General features: G+C 32.4%; 3 protein-coding genes across 3 annotated transcripts; 2 read left to right on the top strand and 1 right to left on the bottom strand.

Annotated features, from left to right (window-relative positions):
* Positions 1 to 6,309: 6,309 nt before the first annotated feature.
* Positions 6,310 to 12,694, top strand: LOC123696803 (transmembrane protein 127-like). The gene is made up of 4 exons (XM_045643168.1): positions 6,310 to 6,506; positions 7,245 to 7,493; positions 9,078 to 9,377; positions 10,157 to 12,694. The coding sequence occupies exons 1-4, from the start codon at positions 6,482 to 6,484 to the stop codon at positions 10,441 to 10,443; spliced, it is 861 nt and encodes a 286-aa protein (XP_045499124.1). The 5' UTR covers positions 6,310 to 6,481; the 3' UTR covers positions 10,444 to 12,694.
* A 729-nt stretch (positions 12,695 to 13,423) lies between these two features.
* Positions 13,424 to 14,514, bottom strand: LOC123696715 (nuclear receptor-binding factor 2-like). The gene is made up of 2 exons (XM_045643072.1): positions 14,292 to 14,514; positions 13,424 to 14,215 (listed from the first exon to the last, which is right to left on the bottom strand). Exons 1-2 carry the CDS (start codon positions 14,355 to 14,357, stop codon positions 13,517 to 13,519), a joined length of 765 nt encoding a protein of 254 aa, XP_045499028.1. The 5' UTR covers positions 14,358 to 14,514; the 3' UTR covers positions 13,424 to 13,516.
* A 3,226-nt stretch (positions 14,515 to 17,740) lies between these two features.
* Positions 17,741 to 19,581, top strand: LOC123696765 (phosphatidylethanolamine-binding protein 1-like). Its single transcript, XM_045643131.1, has 4 exons — positions 17,741 to 18,670; positions 18,842 to 18,934; positions 19,166 to 19,220; positions 19,337 to 19,581. Exons 1-4 carry the CDS (start codon positions 18,443 to 18,445, stop codon positions 19,528 to 19,530), a joined length of 570 nt encoding a protein of 189 aa, XP_045499087.1. The 5' UTR covers positions 17,741 to 18,442; the 3' UTR covers positions 19,531 to 19,581.
* The last annotated feature ends 1,464 nt before the right edge of the window (positions 19,582 to 21,045 follow it).

Below are 21,045 nucleotides of genomic sequence, written 5' to 3' on the forward strand. Positions count from 1 at the left end.
CCTACAGCCGAAGCTGCTGTAGAAATTGACGTATCACCTGATACGTCAATGTCGTTGCAATAACAGCTTGTAATTATCAGAATTTTGGTGACAATAATAATAATTCTTGTTCAATCTATACTAATATTGTAAGGGCGTATTCTTCTGAATACGCCCTTACAATTAATATAAGCTTTCTTTCTAGAAAGCTTGAAACTTATAAGCGCTTATCGGCGCTTGTCATGTTCATATATTTTCCTGCGCGGGTTACCAGCGCTGACAATCGCCTATAAGCGCTTATAAGCGCTTATAAGTTTCAAGCTTTCTTTCTGAATACGCCCTAAAGCTCTAAAATTTTTTTTTTTAATTTTGTTTCAACGCGCTAATCTCAGGAACTACTGGTCCAATTTGGAAAATAGTTTCGGTGTTAGATAGCCCATTTATCGAGGAAGGCTATAAGGTTTTGGGACACCCTGTATATCATCACGCTAAGACCAACAGGAGCGGAACAATGCGGGTGCAGCTAGTAAATTTTAAAACCAAATCGAAACAAACTCGATTGAATCTCGATGCTATCGGGAGTAAGCCAGCTCTGTGGGCGTGCATCAAATGTTGTGAGAGAATGAGTTATCGACCCCAGAGTTGTGGAATCGCGGCGTGTCTGAACATAATGGCCTTAAAATGAAAGCCAGATTACGGCTAAAACTGTAAAGTGGACATACACTAACAAGGATGTACTTCAGAAAATAATCTATACTAATATTATAAAGCTGAAGAGTTCGTTTGTTTGTTTGTTTGAACGCGCAAATCTCGGGAACTACTGGTCTGATTTGAAAAAATCTTTCGGTGTTTATCATTACGCTAAGACCAACAGGAGCGGAACCATGCGGGTGAAACCGCGAAGCGCAGCTAGTGTACTTATAAAGTCTGTTATATATTATTACAGTATTTTGGAGTATACATATAACGAAAGCCAGATTACGGCAACTCTGTAACATGACATAACATGTAGATAATATGTCCACTTTGCGAAAGTTTCCACCTGAAGGATGTACTGCAGTTAATTTATAAAGTTAGATGCTAATATACTAAATAGTATATTACCTTTTGTAAAGTAGAAGACAAAATTAGTTTTTTTCGTTTTCATTTGTCAACTGTTGGTAAATTATAGTTGTGAAAAACTAACTTTCAAGGAATTACTATGTTTGGAATTTAAAACAAATAAGTTATTGATTAGTTACTGATTTATCTTAGTTTAGTTTATTTTAATAGAAATAATAATGGTTCATAACATAATGTTTGTAGAAAATAACAATTTTTTCTACCAATTTGACATATAAATGTCTTGCTGGATCTGAGCGATAACAAAAAGGATATCACTCTGACAATTATTTCCGACGAATGCTTTCATTTGGCCTTGCCCTAATTCCAACAACATAAATGTATAGAATATACACCAATTACTAAATAATTTATGAAGCAACTCACATAGATGGGTAATACATCAGTTAACATCAATTTTGATGGATTTAATTACGTATAGGTATACACGTGTGTAATTTAGCTTCCGTCCGGCCCTCAGAGGGTCAGTCTTCCGGCCTAAACACATACATATTACGGTCATCAACGGGTTTCATTAGGGGTCGATGTAAATAAAATACCTACTTAAAATTAAATTGTAAGGAAATCAAAAGTGAAAGAAGAATACTTGTCTAATAATTGAAATAAAAAAAGTATTTTGATTCTCTAACAGCTACGGATTCTACTGATATAAAGCAATATCTATACATATAATAAATCTGTAGAAGGGTCAATTCTGTACATTGAAAATAATGAAAAAATATATAGCAGGGGGTGTTACTGGATCGATACTAAACCCAAATATGTGATTAAAAAATTTCTGTCTGTCTGTATGTTCAGGCATCACGTGAAAACTAACAGTTCGATTTCGATGAAACTTGGTATAATTATACCTTATTATCCTGGGCATAAAATAGGATACTTTTTATCCCGGAAAAATACGTAGAAAAAAATAAATCTTCATTTTTCCGCGCGGACGGAGTCGCGGGCGGAAGCTAGTCTAATCTAAAGTTCCAGTATCAGCAAAATGGTCCTGGCATTAGCTTATTATTTTGATAAAAACTCATTCGAATATCGAACTCAACTATTCAACTAATATATGCGCAATTATTGACTTAAAATTAAAATAGATTGTTATACACTAAGACGGAAGGTAATTGATTAAAATGATGATCAAATCATGTCAACTCTTGGGCAGTATAATATCCATTTGAGGCGATCAGTCAGCACTTTCGTTTGATCCCAAGAGATGTATAGGTCACATCAAGAGGGCATACATTATGACATTATGATCCCTTTTGATGTGGGTAGTGCTCAAACTTCAGCTATAAATGTTTGGATACCGTTATTAAATTGCTTGTGTAAAAGTTTAAAACTATAATGTGACCGTGGTGTAAGATAAATTTTTTGTGTAAAAGTTTAAAACTATAATGTGACCGTGGTGTAAGATAAATAAGTCTGTCTGGAAAGTTATGGAAGTACGATGTGGGTAATTATACTAATTACTATTTGACTTCTTAGAAAAAGAGGGGAAAGACTTATTTATATTTGACTAGCTATGCCGCGCAGTTTCCACCGCAGACGAGAGGCAAAGCAAAATTAAGCCTTTGTATTTTAGCACATGTTTTTATCCAATGTAAAAACCTATATGTATAAACCTACTGTAAAGTTTCACCCAAATCCGCCTAGTACTTTTTTCGTGAAAGCGTAACAAAAATTCGTCCTCACAAACTTTCGCATTTATAATATTAGATTTTACGGTATGACACAACCAATAGCCAATATATTTTATTGTATAAATTCTTCTATGTCGTGAAATTTCAATAAAGACCCTTTCTTTAATTTAGACAAAGAACTTGCTCCTGGATATAAACCCAAGACATAAACATGAAATTGCCTGTAACATTTTAAGAGGAATCCAGATATTGCGATATTCAATTTTGTTCGCTTCGGATCAACTTTATCGATGTAAGGTTTTTTACCTAACGTTAGGTGTTAAATTAAAATGTTAAAATTATAAAAACAATTCCCCTCTTATTAACAAAGGAGGTAAGTTTATCATATTTTCATCTTATTCATTAATCATTTTTATTTTTACAATTGAAGACGGAGGCGAGGAGAGAATCTTTCTTTGTGAATAAATTGTTTAATGGCGTTAATTACGAGGTACTTTTCATGCTTCATTATAAGTATTATAACATTTACTTTTATAATAGACATAACCAATTGGTACATACCTATAATACTTAGTACTTACCTACTTCTAAAATTATCAATGTCTGTTTATCGCTTTCCATATATAACTACCTACAGTTGAGCATAGAAAGTGGATGAAATTTAATCTATACTAATATTATTATAAAGCTGAGGTTTGTTTGTTTGATTGTTTGTTTGTTTGAACGCGCTAATCTCAGGAACTACTGGTCCGATTTGAAAATTTATTCGGTGTTAGATGACCCATTTATTGAGGAAGGCTATGGGCTATATATCATCACGCTAAGACCAACAGGAGCGGAGCAACGCGGGTGAAACCGCGGGGAACAGCTAGTGTAGGTATATTGCTGAAGACCTTGCTTACGAGTGAACTCAAAATTGCTTACACGCCTTGACATAAGAAAAGTTGGTCGTAACGAAACGAAAAATGGTCTTAGACGAAATAAAACTTTTAAAATATATTTTTAACGAGAAATAACTTTCTTTATGTGGGTATCCACACCGAAGTTTCAACAAAAAGCGGGGAAGTCGTTGCTTTTTAGTTTAAAAGCTTTTCATTCACGTTTCAATGCTGCTGTTCTCTTAAATGCAAGTTTAAGGAAATATATTTCTATTCGGATCGCAGATTTCAGTAGTATTATAGCGAATTATTAAAAAAATCTGTATAATTATATAATCCATATATCGAGGAAGGAAGGAATAAGGCTATAATCATCACGCATATACCAATATGAGCGGAGGCCGGAGCAATGCAGGTGAAACCCCGGGGCACACCTATAGTACATTATATTTTCCATTTAGGTACCTATGTTGTTATAAATTTGCATGGGTTGGAAGCTTCAAAATATGTTAATATATTTACGCTCTCGACTAAGCTAGCATCTGCTTAAATATTACAGAAGAATTTAATAACATCTAAAAACCAACAAACAAGCTTTGCATAAACAAAATCAGATTTCAGAACAAATTTCTAGAACAGATACCTACTAGGTACAACAAAATTTAAAATTGTATTCAGTATCTATAATATAAACCAAATATTTATTTTGTAATAAGTTAACAAGTTTAACTTAAAATTGTTGTTATTTATATCGTTTTTCTTCTCCGTTATTTTTAAATCAAACTTCAAATTAAATGTTACTCCATTCACGGGTAATATTATTGATATTACCTACAATATAAATTACAATATATTAAATGTTGCGTATGAGCCTCTTTTGTATGGATTATGTAAAGAACCCTATTGAAAGCTCCTCCACTCCTCTCCACACATTTCATTTAAAGTTATACATATCCTTCCTCCAGGTTTATATTTTTGTATTATTCCTTACAATGCTGATGATAAAAAAAATAAAAAATGCAATGTAACAGTATTAGACCTAAATACCTCTAACACAATGTACTATAGAAAATGCTTATATTTGTATGCTTTGGTCAATTTCTCAAGACTTAGTACCTAAATAAGGCCTACCTATAGCCATAACTTACACCCAAGTGTACCTACATTTTCTTCATAAAAGGTTTTCCGTCCGGTTGCCAATATTTTTTACCCTATTTTTACAATATTGTGTTTCAATCCCTATAACAATGTTCGTATATAAGGCAAGCGACTATTCACGGTGTGCAATTTTCTCATAAAGTTTGTACGAGCTAAACAGTATATTTTGCAATTCTATGCTATACAAATTGCGACATAAATGTAGGTACCGTTACTCGTGGATGGTCAACTTTATTTACGATATTTCCAAGTAATTTCACAAAGTTGTACAACAGTGTGAGCGTAAGTGGCCATAGTTATGATGTCACGTTAGCTAACAAACTTCAAAGTTTGATATTATAAAAGCAAAGTGCTGTTAGTGCTGTAGACAAATATTAAACTTTGCTATCCCTAGGTTAGTAACTATGTTGACCAGCCGCCAACTTGTCTAAAATTATTCAGTTTTAAATTTTAGTGTTACTACGTTATAACTAAGATGAATTGGAATTCATAACTTTCTAAACGCCTAAAAATATTTTTATATTTTCCATTTGTATAGGTAGTGTTATATTATCAGCTATCCACGAGTTACCTACAGTCTACAGAACATAAAACAAAATCGTGCAAATTTTACCTGAATTTGCAACAAACAGCTATTATATATTTATTCGAAGGTTTAAATCTTTTCGTATCAATTTAATAGTATGTTTTAATAAATATATTTTAAAAATTCACTCAACTGCAACAAAGAAAACAGCATATATTCGCCAACCAAACAATCCCAATTGGTGAGATAGAACACGCAGCGCGGCGTGATAATGCGCTTAGCATTCCGGAAATGCTAACATAAATCATGAAACCACAAATTGCGTTGCGAGAATTACGACTAAAGACAGTTTATGACAAATTGAGCTTTCGAGTCGAGTTTGATTTAAAGTTACATAAGTACCTACATCAAAAAATACGTGTTTCAAATATTCAATAAGCTTTCCATTCAAATGCAAACTTCAATTCAAATTGATTAAGGAATTACATAGGTACCTACATTTATGTACAATCTACATACATATTATTATGATTAACCTAGGTACCTATGTACTTATCTACAGTTTTTGTAAAATAATCTACCTACTAGGTACCTACTATAGTTTATCAATTTTAATGATAAAATTAATACTTAGGTACTTTCCTATTGCCTAATCTTCTCTTTAGAAGCGACATTCAGGATACATAGGTAATTTTTTCAGTTTGATTTTATTACAATAATTATTTCATAATTTCATTTTGTTGTCACTTATTTAATATAGCGCCATCTATCGGCTATCGCAATTTATAAATTTCCGAGTGCTTCAAAAGCGCACCATAGTTCATCTTCCCATGGGAATGAGAACAAAAATAACTAACAAAGAACAAATTATCCACTTTTTCGTTTATAACATTCACACATAATTAATGTCCATTAATTAAGGGACATTAATGAATGTCCATTTTTTTTATATTTTACAGTATCTACGCTTGTATTTTGCTGTCACATGACATCTGTCTACTGACTGTTTATAACTTTTATGACAGTGACAAAAAGTATACCCGAGACATTTTGTGAATTTTAATAATTTTATTAGACTCTTTAATAAAATTTCTAAAGCCAGTGGATTGTTTTCGATGTTCGTAAATGCTATCCATCATTATTTAAAAGTATTACCTTGATTCAGTTCTCATGGTTTTTTCGTCATGGGTTGTATAACTTGGATTCGAGGTATGACGATACCTTCCATGTTTTTAGAAAACAATTTATTTATTATGTACTTTTGCAGCAAAACAGCTATTATATCAGAAGAAATTTCGCAACGTTCAATACTCATAAATTAACTTATTAATAATTATTGAACTAAGAACTATCTGCTAATAAATGTGTATAGACGATACAAGGAAAAAGTATATGAAATAAATATAGAAAATACGCTGTTACTGTGTAATCGTATCTGCCTATGTTAACATTATTTCAACACTCAAATACGCCAATGAATTTAAATGACCTCACCTAGTCTGTTGCACCCTTGGGGATAAAATGCTAATTATAGATTTAATATGATCATGTTGCTGTTACTGTTTTCATGTATTTTGTAGTAAATTTATGATCTATTTGATCAATAATTTAAAAATGTTATAGGAAAGTATGAGAAAGTTAAAGTATGCATTGTTTAAACTCATTATTACTTAATGCTCTTGAATTACTTGCGTATGTCTTGTTAGAATTTAAATGCAGTAATCAAACATTTAACTTTACGATTAGTTATTTATTCTATCTTCACTTTAGGCATGTTCTAACTATTTGTGTGATTAAAGCCTGAAGTAAAAAATATAGCTTTACTTATTGATTGAGAGCAACATTCCTATTACTATTATTTTTTTCAATAATAAAACAACTTTTAACCTTTAAGAGTAGAAAAATAAATAAACATGCCAATACTACAATGTTTTATTATAATTCCAGGTCTAAAAATTGCATTTCCTTTCAAGGATAAGGAATTAAACAAAATTGCTGCATTTTTTAACACCTGTACATTCCTGCTGACGTGCGCTGCGTTGGTGCAGCCGAGTTGGTTTAGAATTAAGGGCCTGCATTGTACGCAGAGCCTGTCACTTACACAGTTCTTCACCTTTGATGATGATGGTGAAGAATCACAGATAGCGATACATCAGAATAATGAGTTTGATGTTATGAGCGGCTCGGATTTTAATGGTGAGTTCTGTTTTATATACAAAAGAGTGTGTGTGCTGAGCACACGTGTCATAAGTGAAACTTCTTTGGCAAGTTTTAATAATACCAAAATGGTTGCCTTAATGAGGTACAATAATATAAGTCTTGTCATTATAAACAATTGTTGCAATTGTAAGTACATATGTTGTACATTTAAATGTATGACTAATCTACATAGTATAATTTTAGGGCTTATTTAGTCTAGTTATATATATGGGGAAAAATCTTAAAAGAAAATTTATCATAATAGTGTTAGTCAACCGTTAACAATAAGGGATCATGCACAGAATTAATTGATACTATACATTAGAAAAGCAATTGACTAAGTCATGAAACTAAACAACACTAACACTATTCATTTGTAATTGTTTAAACATTGCATGAATATTCATTGTCTATGTTATGACTTATGAGTATAATGTACTTGTAAGACATACTTTGGGGTCAGTTACTTACCAATGGGTTTTATAGCTCTTATAAGAATAATGAAGTTTAAAAATATAATAATACTAGCGGTCCGGTGTTTACGTTTTCTCTACATAAGATCCATCCTCGTACTTACATCAAGGAATATAATAAAAAAAGAATTATCGAAATCGGTTCAGCCGTTCTCGAGTTATGCGCTTACCTCTTAGTTACACATTTTGCGATTCATTTTTATATATAAGATATTTTGTCATGGCTGCATGCAACTAATCTTAATATATATTATAAAGGCGAAAGTTTGTAAGTATGGATGTATGGATGTATGGATGTTTGTTACTCTTTCACGTAAAAACTACTGAACCGATTACAATGAAATTTAGCACACATATAGAGAGTAACTTGGATTAACACATAGAATAGTTTTTATCCCGGAAATCCCACGGGAACGGGAACTATGCGGGTTTTCCTTTGCAAACGCGGGCGAAGCCGCGGGCGGAAATCTAGTATGATATATATCTATTATTAATTATAGATGAAACAACTAGTTATTGTATCATTTTCAAGGAATTGAAATCTATTGTGTGTTCTTGTAAAATTATTATTAATTATTATTTTAGTACCTATTTATAATTTTACAAAGTAGCTTAAGTATAAAAATGATTGCTTGGTAGAGATAAGGCACCATCTGTACAATGTTTCTTGTATAATTTATAGTTATTTATCTTTACTGCACAATAAATTACAATTAAAAAAACATGTATAGTACATGAAGCTTTTTGTCTCTTGCTTTACCTGCATTTTTAAAAGTTTTAAATACCATGCAAACTAAATACTGTACCATGGTAAAACATAGCTAATATCACTCTTTAGCGTTCTAACTGTCCCCATTTATTAAAATAATGTGATAAAGTTGCTCTGTCGCGAAATATAAACAAACAAACACGTTGACATTTATAATATTATACTAGCGGTCTGCCCTAGGTTCGCCCGTGATACGTGTTTACGTTTTCTCTCCATAAGAACCATCCTCGTACTTTAAGGACAATAAAATTATAAAAAAATAATTAACGAAATTCATTCAACCGTTCTCGAGTTTTGCGCTTACCTTATTAATAACTCAACACTGTTTATTCATTTCAGGTCTACCACCATGTACGACGCCTGAGATAATCACGCTAATGCGAATCCTAATTCTGCTATGCTTCATGGTGTTATTATGTTCCTGTATCGGAGTCTTAATAAACATAACAAGTTTAAACAGCAAGGCCATTAAGATGTTAAGAAGGAACGCAGTGCCGAGTATAATTTGTGTCTTCTGGGTGATCGCTATAGTTGGTGTGTGTTATTATACCACGGTCGTACTCGGGAATGCTAATAGCAGCGATCCGAATACAATACAAGTGGATTATGAATACGGCTTTTATACTATTACTGGGGCTGGTGAGTTATTTTATTTTATCAATTAACTTGCCTTCCTCCCGCATGCTTTGTTTAAAACCTACTAAATTATAATATACTAAAACCTTCCCTCAATCTATTAAAAAAACCGCATCAAAATCCGTTGCGTAGTTTTAAAGATAAGCATACATAGGCATATATGGACAAAGAAAGCGACTTTGTTTTCTTCTCTCAAGCAATATTAATTCTTGATGATTAATTTTATAATAAATTTTATTTAATAGTAATAATGGGTTGTGTATTGCTACATTGATATCATTTACTAAGAATTTAATGAGGAAAATTAACTTCAAGCAGTTAACTACTAAATTGGGATGTATATAAAACTTCCTTGTATCCCCTACAAATCTGGATATTTAATATTATGAGATTTATATTTACATTAATTGTAATTTTTTATTTCTTCTTTTTAAAAATATTTCATGCTGTATATGAAAGAGAACACATTATGTTGTTTGTTGTTATGAAATCCAAATACATACTATATTGAAATAAATATTATGCATTGAGCCTTTAAAAAGGGACGGGTTACAAGCACAATAACTAACAAAAAAGTTACTTAATATTCAATTTGTATAAATAAAATCAAAACAACTTTCAAACTACCTCCATAATATTATGTTTGATCGCAATCAGTTAAGTCGTCTAACCACAACAATGTAAATAAAATTGACTGTATTACTTTCTAATTTCAAGTCATGTGATATTCAATACACATTCAATTATACAATATGTTTTATTTATAAGTTTCTTTATTCTAGGTTGTATGGCGCTTCTCGCGTCCGCCGCTAACCTATGGGGGGCGCCACTGTCCAATGACGAGGACTTACAAAGACGTAACTTAATAGACGATTGGGATGGTTATGAAGCCCACAGTGTTGGGCCCACACCCTCTGTCCCAACGTTACCTCCATACACCCCAAGTGCTAACTACCCCAGTCCCAATTTCTCCCATCCCCCCTTTGCCCCACCAGTTTTAGGGTCTCAACAGTATTTTCCATTCGATGACCTTTCTGCCTTACCCCCTCCACCGCCCTATACCCCGTAAGAAGTTATATAATGGACCCTCTTCACAATGGGCAGCGATGGTCGAGTAGAGGCAATCACGATAGTGTAGGCCTTAATATCTATGATGAGCCGTTATTGTAGATGTTTTTTCTTAATCACAATTTTCACGACAATCATTTGTTGGGCCAACACTGCCCATTGTGAACTGGGCTCATAATGGTCCGACAATAAGCTATTTGTCTATGCGGTTTTTTGTTCATTTCGTACTTTAATACTGAGTGGAAGATATGCTAGTAATTTTTAATTGTTAATTGTGAGTGTACGATTTGTACGGTTTTGAATTTCTATTTTCGTATTTAAATATTGTTTTTACAATAATTCAAAGGTATTTGTTTACTTAAAATTATCTATTGATTTGGTTTTAGAATGTAATTATAAATTTTATAAAGTCCAAACATATCTTCCACTTATGTTTACAGAAAATAATTAGTTTGTCAGGCGTTTACTGTATTTGTAAAAGTATGAGATTTACAAAAAAATAAAGAATAAAAAGAAAAATGTTCAATGAATATGAATATATCCTGTCACAGTTGAATAAAGAAATGTCCATACTATCAGCTTCTATGGTAAACGCCTAATAAAAAAATATATAAAGTGTTTTCTTTTGCTAAAAAACATTAATTTAACTCCAATAACAACGAGAAGCAATAAAAAGCCTTTTAGCATAGATATAGTATATCAAAGAATATGTGATATAATCCTAGATACTAGCATCTTCTGTAAGATGAAACTTTTGCTTTTTACTTATGTATATTTGTAATAATCGCAGTACATTAAAATTTACAATATTGTATAATTCGTTTGTGAATATGTACTTCGGAAGCATATCAATTGCCTATCTCATATCCAACTGTTATGGTTTTAAATTAATACTAAAGATATATTTATGAATGTAATAATATTTTTATGTAAGGTTGTGAAATTACTCGTTTAAAATTTTACATTGGCGTTATAAAATTTCTTGAGCTTGTGCCATTTGAACACAGATAAAATAAAAACATCATTGCAATGTTTAAAATCGTATTTGCTTAAAAAATCTGAGGGTTGATAAGTGTTATGAGACCATTGAAATAGTGTTCGCAACTCATTTGAATATCACAATTTTTAAGAGATTTGCAGCTGTGAGATCTATCAATGATAATATTCATTAAAGGTGTTATTTGAATTGAGTGCAATAACCCTTAGAGTTAGCGCGCAAGAGCAACTTTTGTCTCCGCAACTATTTTGTCTCTCCCATCAACTCTATGGGGAGTTGCGTCGCTACGTGCGCGCACTTTCTTACTAGCCCATAGAGTTGATGGGAGAGACAAAATAGTTGCGGAGACAAAAGTTGCTCTTGCGAGCTAGCTCTTATATTATTTTTATCAACTCTCTTAACATATCTCTTGCAATAATGTTTTTATTAAGAGGTTTTCGAGAATAAAATTGAAGTAAATTTTAACTGAAACATACATGACGGTTATTTATATTGTATTAAACATATTATTATGCCTTTTATTCAGCATAATATTATAGCTCCGAATATTTAATCTCCTTCAAAGTATTTCTTCTATAGTTGGTATAAACATCTATTTTAACATAGTTCTTAGTTTGCCAAGTTTGTTTCTTATTATATTATAATTTATATTTAATTATTATTAAGTTATAAGCGATATAACAGTGCAGTATATATTTTTTGTATATTGAGTTACTTGGATTGGTAAATAATTATTTTTTTAGGGTCATATACTTTATTAAGTATAACTCTATGGGTTTTTTAGCCTTCGGTTTTTAACATCGTATAAAAAGTTTGGTTCAAAAATCTCTTCATTTTCAACTCGAATTTTAGTCGCGTATTTTCTATTATATTTTCATTTTCAAACAATTTCAACTGTTATTAATATTTGTCTAAATTATTTGTGTCATAATTCTGTGTAAAAATCTCAAGTGATAAGCGATTTTAAATATCAAACTTCCCAATAAGTGTTCATAAAGTGATCTGAAATTGAAACTCAAAATTAAAAATAAAAATAGAAGTATGTTGTCGTAATTTCTGGTGTATATGTTGTGTTACCAAAAATATAACCTTGTTATCATTACTATAGCATTATTTGTTAATGTGTACATTGTTTAGAATAAGTATACCTAGTAATAACTAGTTAGCCAATTGGAAAATTATTTTTACATTACATATAAGAGTAAGATTTTATTTTTATGTAAAACCAGTACATATGTAATACATTTAAAAATAATTTATGTCTTTTATTTTGATACCCTTTTTCAAAAGTAAACAAAATGTACCTACTAAATAACTGAAAAACTACTCCTACCAATTCTAAGAATTCTTATACCGCTAGAAACTAATATTATTTACGCACTAGCTGTGCCCCGCAGTTTTACCCGCATTGCTCCGCTCTTGATGGTCCTAACGTGATGATATTATATCCTTTAACCTTCCTCGATAAATGGGCTATTTAACACCGAAAGAATTTTTCAAATCAGACCAGTAGTTCCTGAGATTAGCGTGTTCAAACAAACAAACAAACAAAATTCTTCAACTTTATAATATTAGTATAGATTATCAACAGAGGCCTAATTAAATTCACATTTATACAACTATATAATATACTGTACAGTGTACATTGCAATGTAAAATGGTGAGGTACAATAAACGATTAAATAAATCAAGCAGTTTCTATTCCCGTGGGATTTTAGAGATAAAAACTATCACATTTCTCAGGTCTCATACAATCTTTGTACCAAATTTTATCCAAATCGGCTCAGTGGATTAAGCGTGAAGAAGTGACATACATACAGTTACTTTTGCATTTATAAGTAGTTAAACAATTTATTAAATTTAAAATAAGAAATTAACAATCGCATAGCAACTTATAATAATATAAAAACAAACAGATATAGGCAAATTATTTGTACTATCTATATGTAATTAATTGTAAATCTGGGTCAATAATAAGACATAGTCACAACATCAAATACATTTATTAAATTAAATAACATTTAACATTCAACATTCATTCTTAAGACAACAACAATATATTATAAACTATAATGACTCATTCGTTTCCTTTGGAAGCATTGAAATCCACATTCATGTACGCGCCAGGTTCCTTACTCGGAGAATCAATGAAATATTTGTTCTTTATTGTCAGCGAAGGATGACGATCCTCTTCAGTTATTATGTTCAAATATCTGATCCTCTCTTTTTCCAAATAATTGACCCTTTCCTTAAAAGTAGCATTTTCATCCTTTAAAACTTCCACTTGCAATACTAGCTGCTCAACCAGAGCGTGCAGATTCTGACTGAGAATCTGCAATTCTTCAATGACAACTTGTTGTGATTTCTCTTTTTTCTTAGCCTCTTTCACCTCTTTGGGATCACTGGTTTCACCAACAGCCATCTCTTGGTTCAGTGACAATTTGCTGAGCAATGTCTCTGATTCGTTGATGTTTTTATATATCGCGACTTGAATCTTCGCAGCATCCGTGATGTCGATATTTGGATCCTTGCTCATATTTTTTATTGCATCCATTGCCTTCTTAACACGAACATATTGTTCCTTCTTGCTTTCAATCAAGTCCTTCTGTTTGAGGTGATAGCTGTGCTGGAGTGAGATCGATTCTAAAGCAACAGTTGATGACGTAGATTTCATAGCGTCCAGCAGAAGTTCGGCGGCATTGTGATGGCATTGCAGTGCTTCCTCGTATCTATTATGTTTCAAGTGGGATTCAGCTCGCCTTTGCTGCTGATGAGCCTGAAAAAAAAGACAATCTTTATGAAAATCAATACTCAGTTAATGCGTAGGTAGTATTAGGAAAAAGGGAGCTCACCATGTTTAATGGATGGTTTTCCATATCTCCATCTATTTTTGGTTTAATGCACTGTAAGAATGACATGATTAGATTATGTGTATTATCATAATACGTCTGAATTTAATAAATAATTTCTCTTTGCGAGAGATGTAAATACTGCAATGGCTGTTTGACTAGACAAAAATATTTACATTGTCAATTTGACAGAAATATCGACCACCTGTGGAGTCGATACGTTCCATTACACTGCGCAGTGCGCTGTGCGCACCACCACCACTGCGCACTGCGCACTGCGACCGTTGCTAACCCGCCGCAGAGAGCATGAGATTGAAAATACCTCGGGAAAATACCTACCTAGTCGAACATTAAATGTGGGCGTCCTTATTTATTTATTTTCCTTTCTTTGATTTCTTATAACTTGGGCTACAGAATGTCGCTATTGCAGTCTTATCATTATAGTGACTATGAAAAGTTCTAAAATTTAAAAGCTGATGTTAAAGTTTCATTTTTTTTTTGTATTTATTGTCGTAATTTTCTTTCTAGACGATTCAAAACTGCTTCATATAGGAAGCATATATAGGTATTTACAAGATGCTAGCGTGTGCCGAATTTCGCTACCCGCCAAACATTTGATAGCAAAGTATCAAAAAAGAAATTAGAGAAATGAATGACAGGAAAATTTTGTCGTGAGGTACATCTACAGAAAGATCGGGTATATTCATTAAAAACAGAAAGAAAAATTGACACCCTTACTTTATCTCATAAAATGGGTACCTAATTAAATGTTATCTAGAGATCTTCGAAGATATTGGCGTGAGAAAGTTAAAAATCTGTCATCATCAAAAAAATCAGTAGCTGCCAAAATTTTGTCCTACAAAATATTTTTAAGACCAATTTTACTTTTTAATTGGTATGAATATAATCTACGAGATATGGAGAAACTAGAACTTTATGCTTTGAAAGGAATATTCGGAAATGGAAACAGAAAACTTTGGTATGAAAATCTTGCTGATGTCACTATTATTAAATATATAAGAATACAGCAAATAAGATGGAAACGAGCCACTGGAACACCAACTTACTTTTTGCGTAATATCATTCGTAAAAGCAATAAAGCACGTAAAGACAGCAGTTTTTATTTTAGACCGTACAATCAACGAATTTAAAATAAAATATATACATATCTATTAAAACCACAATTATTATTTAATGATTTAATTGCATGTACTTATATTAGGTAATGTGAGTTCAGAGTTACGTACTTATTAAAAACTAGTGGTCCGCCCCGGCTTCGCCCGTGGTACATATTTCGCAATAAAAGGTAGCCTATGTCGTTTCTCGGGTATCAAAATATCTCCATACCAAATTTCATGCAAATTGGTTCAGTAGTTTAGGCGTGATTGAGTAACAGACAGACAGACAGAGTTACTTTCGCATTTATAATATTAGTAAGGATTAATATACCTAGTACCTACCTATTATCTATTATATGCTTCACCCCATTCACCTATAGCATAATATAGCAAGTAATATAGACTCGCAGAATCAAAAAATGCGAGAGGAGGATGCGTATTTCCAAAGAGATATTATGTAACGCGTATTTCATAATAGGTACCCCTATGGGGTATTACCATGGTATGACTAACCAGAGGCCTTAGACAAAGTAACAATTATTACAAAACGATAACGAAGTTAGAAATCGCAAAAATGTATGGGATTACATACATTTTTGCGATTTCTAACTTCGTTATCGTTTTGTAATTGTTACTTTGTCTAAGGCCCCGCCCTTTAGGCTAAGCGCGCACCACGATTTTATGCAGCGTGATTATTTTATCGCAGAAATACAACGTATGAGTTACTATGACAATGCGCGCACATGCGATTAAATAATCGCAGCGATTTTAAAATTGTGATTTGTCACATTTTGCTGCGACTGCTCGCGACGCGATTGTCGCGAAAATGAAATGCAAAATATGAAATTGTATGATACCGCGCGCACTGCGATAATAAAATCGCACACTCGGGCCCGGCTGGCACTTCACTTGTGTTTCGTCTGTCCAACAGTAAACATCGTAGTGGTATAGGTAGGTACTGTTTGGTAAACATAAACTCAGTAATCTGTCAAAGGTTTTGAATTTATTTATTTATTTAACACTTTATTGTACAAGAAACAAAATAAACTAAAGGTTACAATAATAAAAAAAATAAAAAAGCACAAAGTGCAGCCCTTTGGCGGAATTTTCATTCTATAACAGCCAAAGAATTTTTTGGGATACATCCGAAGTTCATTATATTTCTGACTAGCTTTCCACCCGCGGCATCGCCCGCGCAGTCAAAGAAAAACCCGCATAGTTCCCGTTCCCGTGGGATTTCCGGGATAAAACCGATCCTATGTCCTTTCTCGGGTATCAAAATATCTCTATACCAAATTTACAGACAGACAGAGTTACTATCGCATTTATAATATAAGTATGGATAAAAGAAACTTTTGACAATTCTATCTGCTGTAAAAGAATGAGTCCAATAAAGACGAATTTTCTTTTTTTTTTCTTCTTATCCTCCGAAGTAGTAAATAAAGACAAGCAACTTGTACGAAATCCATGATGAAAGTGAGTAAGGATTTATCGCTGTGCGCGCACCGTACTCTCTGTGATTTTCTACAGCGCGATTTTGAAATCGTGTCGCAAAAATTAAAATCGTGGTGCGCGCTTAGCCTTAGTTCTCGAAGTTAGAAATCGCAAAAATGTATGGGATTGACATTAGATAGACCACGTGATCTAACGCGGCGTATGTCAATCCCATACATTTTTGCGATTTCTAACTTCGTTATCGTTTTGTAATTATTATTACTTTGTCTAAGGCCCCAGACAACATCATTTTCCTGTGGGTATTTCTTTTCGATATAGTTTTCATTTAAAAACAAATAATAGCGATAACTGATAAGCCGTATAATTTATTGATTTCTAACATTGGTCGCACCATCGTATTTTTCGACGTTTTCGTATTTTCAAACGCCTCTGTACCGTCTCCTCACACTTCAATAATTGTCTCCATCGCAGGCGTTCATTGCGAATATGATCAACAATATTTACATCCTTGTATTGGTGATAAATATAACTGATACGCTGCGACTGTTTCACGGTATACCAACACCTAGATTTGTACAATTTGAGCAATGTGAAAACTTCGAAATGTAATAGTTTTCTCGCACAGTTTCTCGATAGTGACCAGACTTCGCAACCGTACGTCAAGATAGGTCTTATAAACATTTTATAAATGGCAAATTTGATACGAGCTCGTAAGTTTGGATCACACAAGAGACTTCTGTGGTCTTGGCACCAGACACTTGCACAATGAATTCGTCTTGCTATTTCCAATTTCATGGGTTTCCCTTTTAGGCGGTAGATACCACGTGAATGTCTGCTTCTTGATTTCATTTTAGTATGCTTGTTTCTGCTTGTATAATACTCAAATAATTTATGAATTTTGATAGATTGTAAAGCTGTGATAACTCTAGCACAATTATTTAGTTTTTACGTCAGTTCTAGAGGAAAGTCAAATCACAGAAAAATAAGTTCTTATGTTTATTTTCTTCATACCACAGTTCATACCTTAATCAAAAGATAGATATAAAAAATAAATAGGTATGTAGACTTACAAAATTAATTTAGTTGAAGGGGGTCTCCCCTTAAATTTGTGGTTTTTCATAGCTGATAATCTATACCAATATTATAAAGCTGAAGAGTTTGTTTGTTTGTTTAGAACTACTGGTCTGATATGAAAAATTATTTCGGTGTTAGATGGCCCATTTATCGAGGAAGGCTATAGGCTATAATATTATACCTATCATCACGCTAAGACCAACAGGATCGGAGCAATGCGGGTGAAACCGCGGGGAAAAGCTAGTGGTCGAACTGGTAGATAACTACTGAACCCCTCGTCCGAGAGTCCGACACGTACTTGTTCGGTATTTTTTTTGTCAGAGCCAAAAAAGTAACATGTACTGTTTAAAATTGTTTTGTTACGTAAGTATAGGCTACGTTTACGACTTGAACTAACGTGTACCAATAACAAACAACTGAAATAATGGAAAAATGTAGAAACGTAACAAGCCAAATCAATTAGTTTTGGTTTAGAATTAGTCGCGATTAGAACTTGGTGTTAAAACAATGATCCTGCTCCTTATTGCTTTTACAATAAAACCCATTTTCGGAGCACAGCAGCAGCAATGCACTCTTGTAGATGTTAAGAGCCTTCTTGAAGGATGTGAAAGACTGACTGGCTTGAATGTGACCAGTGTAGGGGGTACTATCGTCAATGATCATAATTGCGATGTTCTGCTGCCAAAACAAGTGTTTATGGAAGAACCTCTGTTTCAGTACCCTTTGGCGGACTCGGTAAGCGTGGTATTCCAGAAATTACTATACTTTAGTTACATAATTATATGTACATACTGGCTCTTTAGTTGAACACATCTAACAATCTTATTTAGTCATCTATTAGATTTCAAATCACACGAGACAGTTTACGTTAAAATGTATATTTTTTATATTATGATTATTTCACAGAAAAAGTTTTACACAATTATAATGGTGGACCCTGATGCGCCACCACAGTTGGATGGTGAATTTTATTTACACATGATAAAGTCGAACATTCCAGTAAGTTTCAGTTGTTATCAATAGCACAGACTAATAATAATATACTACGCAATCAATAGTAAGAAAAAATTAATCGAAAAAAAGTAAGTAATTAAGAGGTGGAATTTCAAATTTTCAATACAATTTTCGTTATTGTAAAAATATATATAATAAGTAGGTACCTAGGTACCTAATAAATAACTTCACAGAATATTTTAAAACCACTTAACTACATTTTTTTAATATTTCCAGGGACTAGCTTTGAAAGCGAAAGAAAGCATAAAAACCGTTGGAATAGACTACAGAGGTAAAATATTCAAATGATTTTTGTATTACTTTAATAATTAATATATTCAAAATGAATACTTTCACTACCTAATCAATACGATAAAAATTAAAATTAATTATTTATTTTCTTTACAGGTTATAAGCCACCAACGCCACCTCGCGGCACTGGCCCGCACCGCTACATGTCGTTGTTATACGAACAAGCGGACGGAAACAACTTTTTGCCAACAGTGCCATCTTCACGCAGTCGCTTCGTACTAGCAAACTGGTTGAGAGGCAAGAATCTTTGCGGACCTGTGGCGTCGACGCAGTTCCGAGTTCAGTACTAGATGGCGCTGTAATAAATAGCAAGTTTATGTATTAGCACGGACTAATAATAATATATATACTACGTACCTATACAAGTTGTCAATACAAGTATTAGTGACTATATTATCTGTGGTAATAATTGAATATGAAATATGAATACAATACTACATATTTATGTATTAATAATGAAATGAAATGAAATAATAATTGTGCATTTTTATTTCATTTTCTTTTCAAAGCTTTACTTGTGCAAATTAGGATTATCTGCAGTTATTGTTATAAAGGCTCTAATCATGTATTCTATTAAAATTAATAAACAATCAATAAAACCACCTAACCTAGGTAGATAGACATCAATAAATACATTGAAAACATGTTTTTTAATAACGTAGGTAACTAATTGTTTCTGAAACGCATCAACATAGTCAATGACCATATTCTTAGATTAAGGATTGGTCCATCAATCCATAATCTAAGGACCATATTATTATTATTATTTAAATAAAGAATAATATTATACCTGGGTATAAGTACCTAATTTCAATATTAACTATGGGATTTAAGTGGAGGTCGGCCATTCCAGTTAAAATTTTGCATAATTAAATATGTTATATGACTTAGTAGGTACCTACAAAGTTTCGAAGCTTTCAGAACGATTTGGTCGGAATTGGTCCACCTCGTAGCGGGTATCTGATGGTATCACACCTCCACAGAAGATCAGCGTGAAATAGAATAGTGATTGAAAAATACTCAATCTGATATAAAAATCTAAAATTTATTGGTTAAAAACTTTACCATTCTTATCTCTAGATACTAATATGCGACCATAACCCTAAAATATTATTTACTGAACCATTTTTGGTTAAATAGATAGACTTAACTTAAGCAAATGACATATTACAGCTTTTTGTCAATAAAAGAAAGCTAGAAACTAGTTAACTATATTGGATATCTAGAACTATTTGGAATTGGCGATCGGAAAGCTAAAAAATAAAACAAAACTTTCTTACTTCATTAAAATATTTTATTTCCAAGAAATAGCTAGGTAGTTAGCAAAGCTCGAGCATCAATTTCGACACAGTCGAGTTGAAAAATAATACCTATTTAAGCGCGTAGGCTGCGCACGCGACACTCCGCCGCCCACGCGTGTCGTTCATTTATATTTATAATATATTTAAGTTTCATCCATTTTTATTTTATATGGCTACTGTATTTGTTTTCCCTTCGATATTATGTGATTATGACAAAGGTTGTTATTTGGTGTGGGTTTTTGAAATTTGCTTATGGGACGAAAAATAGGTATAAGTATATAGATAGGTATGTAATTATGTCCTAATATTTGGTGTGATAATATTTGCCATAAATACAATTACACAATATGTGAATGTATGTATTCTTAATTTAGTAATGAATTCATACTAAAATATTAAACTTTACCTTCTTCTTCCGCGTTGTTATTGTTACTTATTTATAATTTAACAGTCAAACTCAATTGATTACAATATGGCTCATGCCTAATTAAAAATAAATTTAAC

This window comes from Colias croceus, chromosome 13 (assembly GCF_905220415.1).
Source record: "Colias croceus chromosome 13, ilColCroc2.1".
NCBI lineage: Eukaryota > Metazoa > Arthropoda > Insecta > Lepidoptera > Pieridae > Colias > Colias croceus.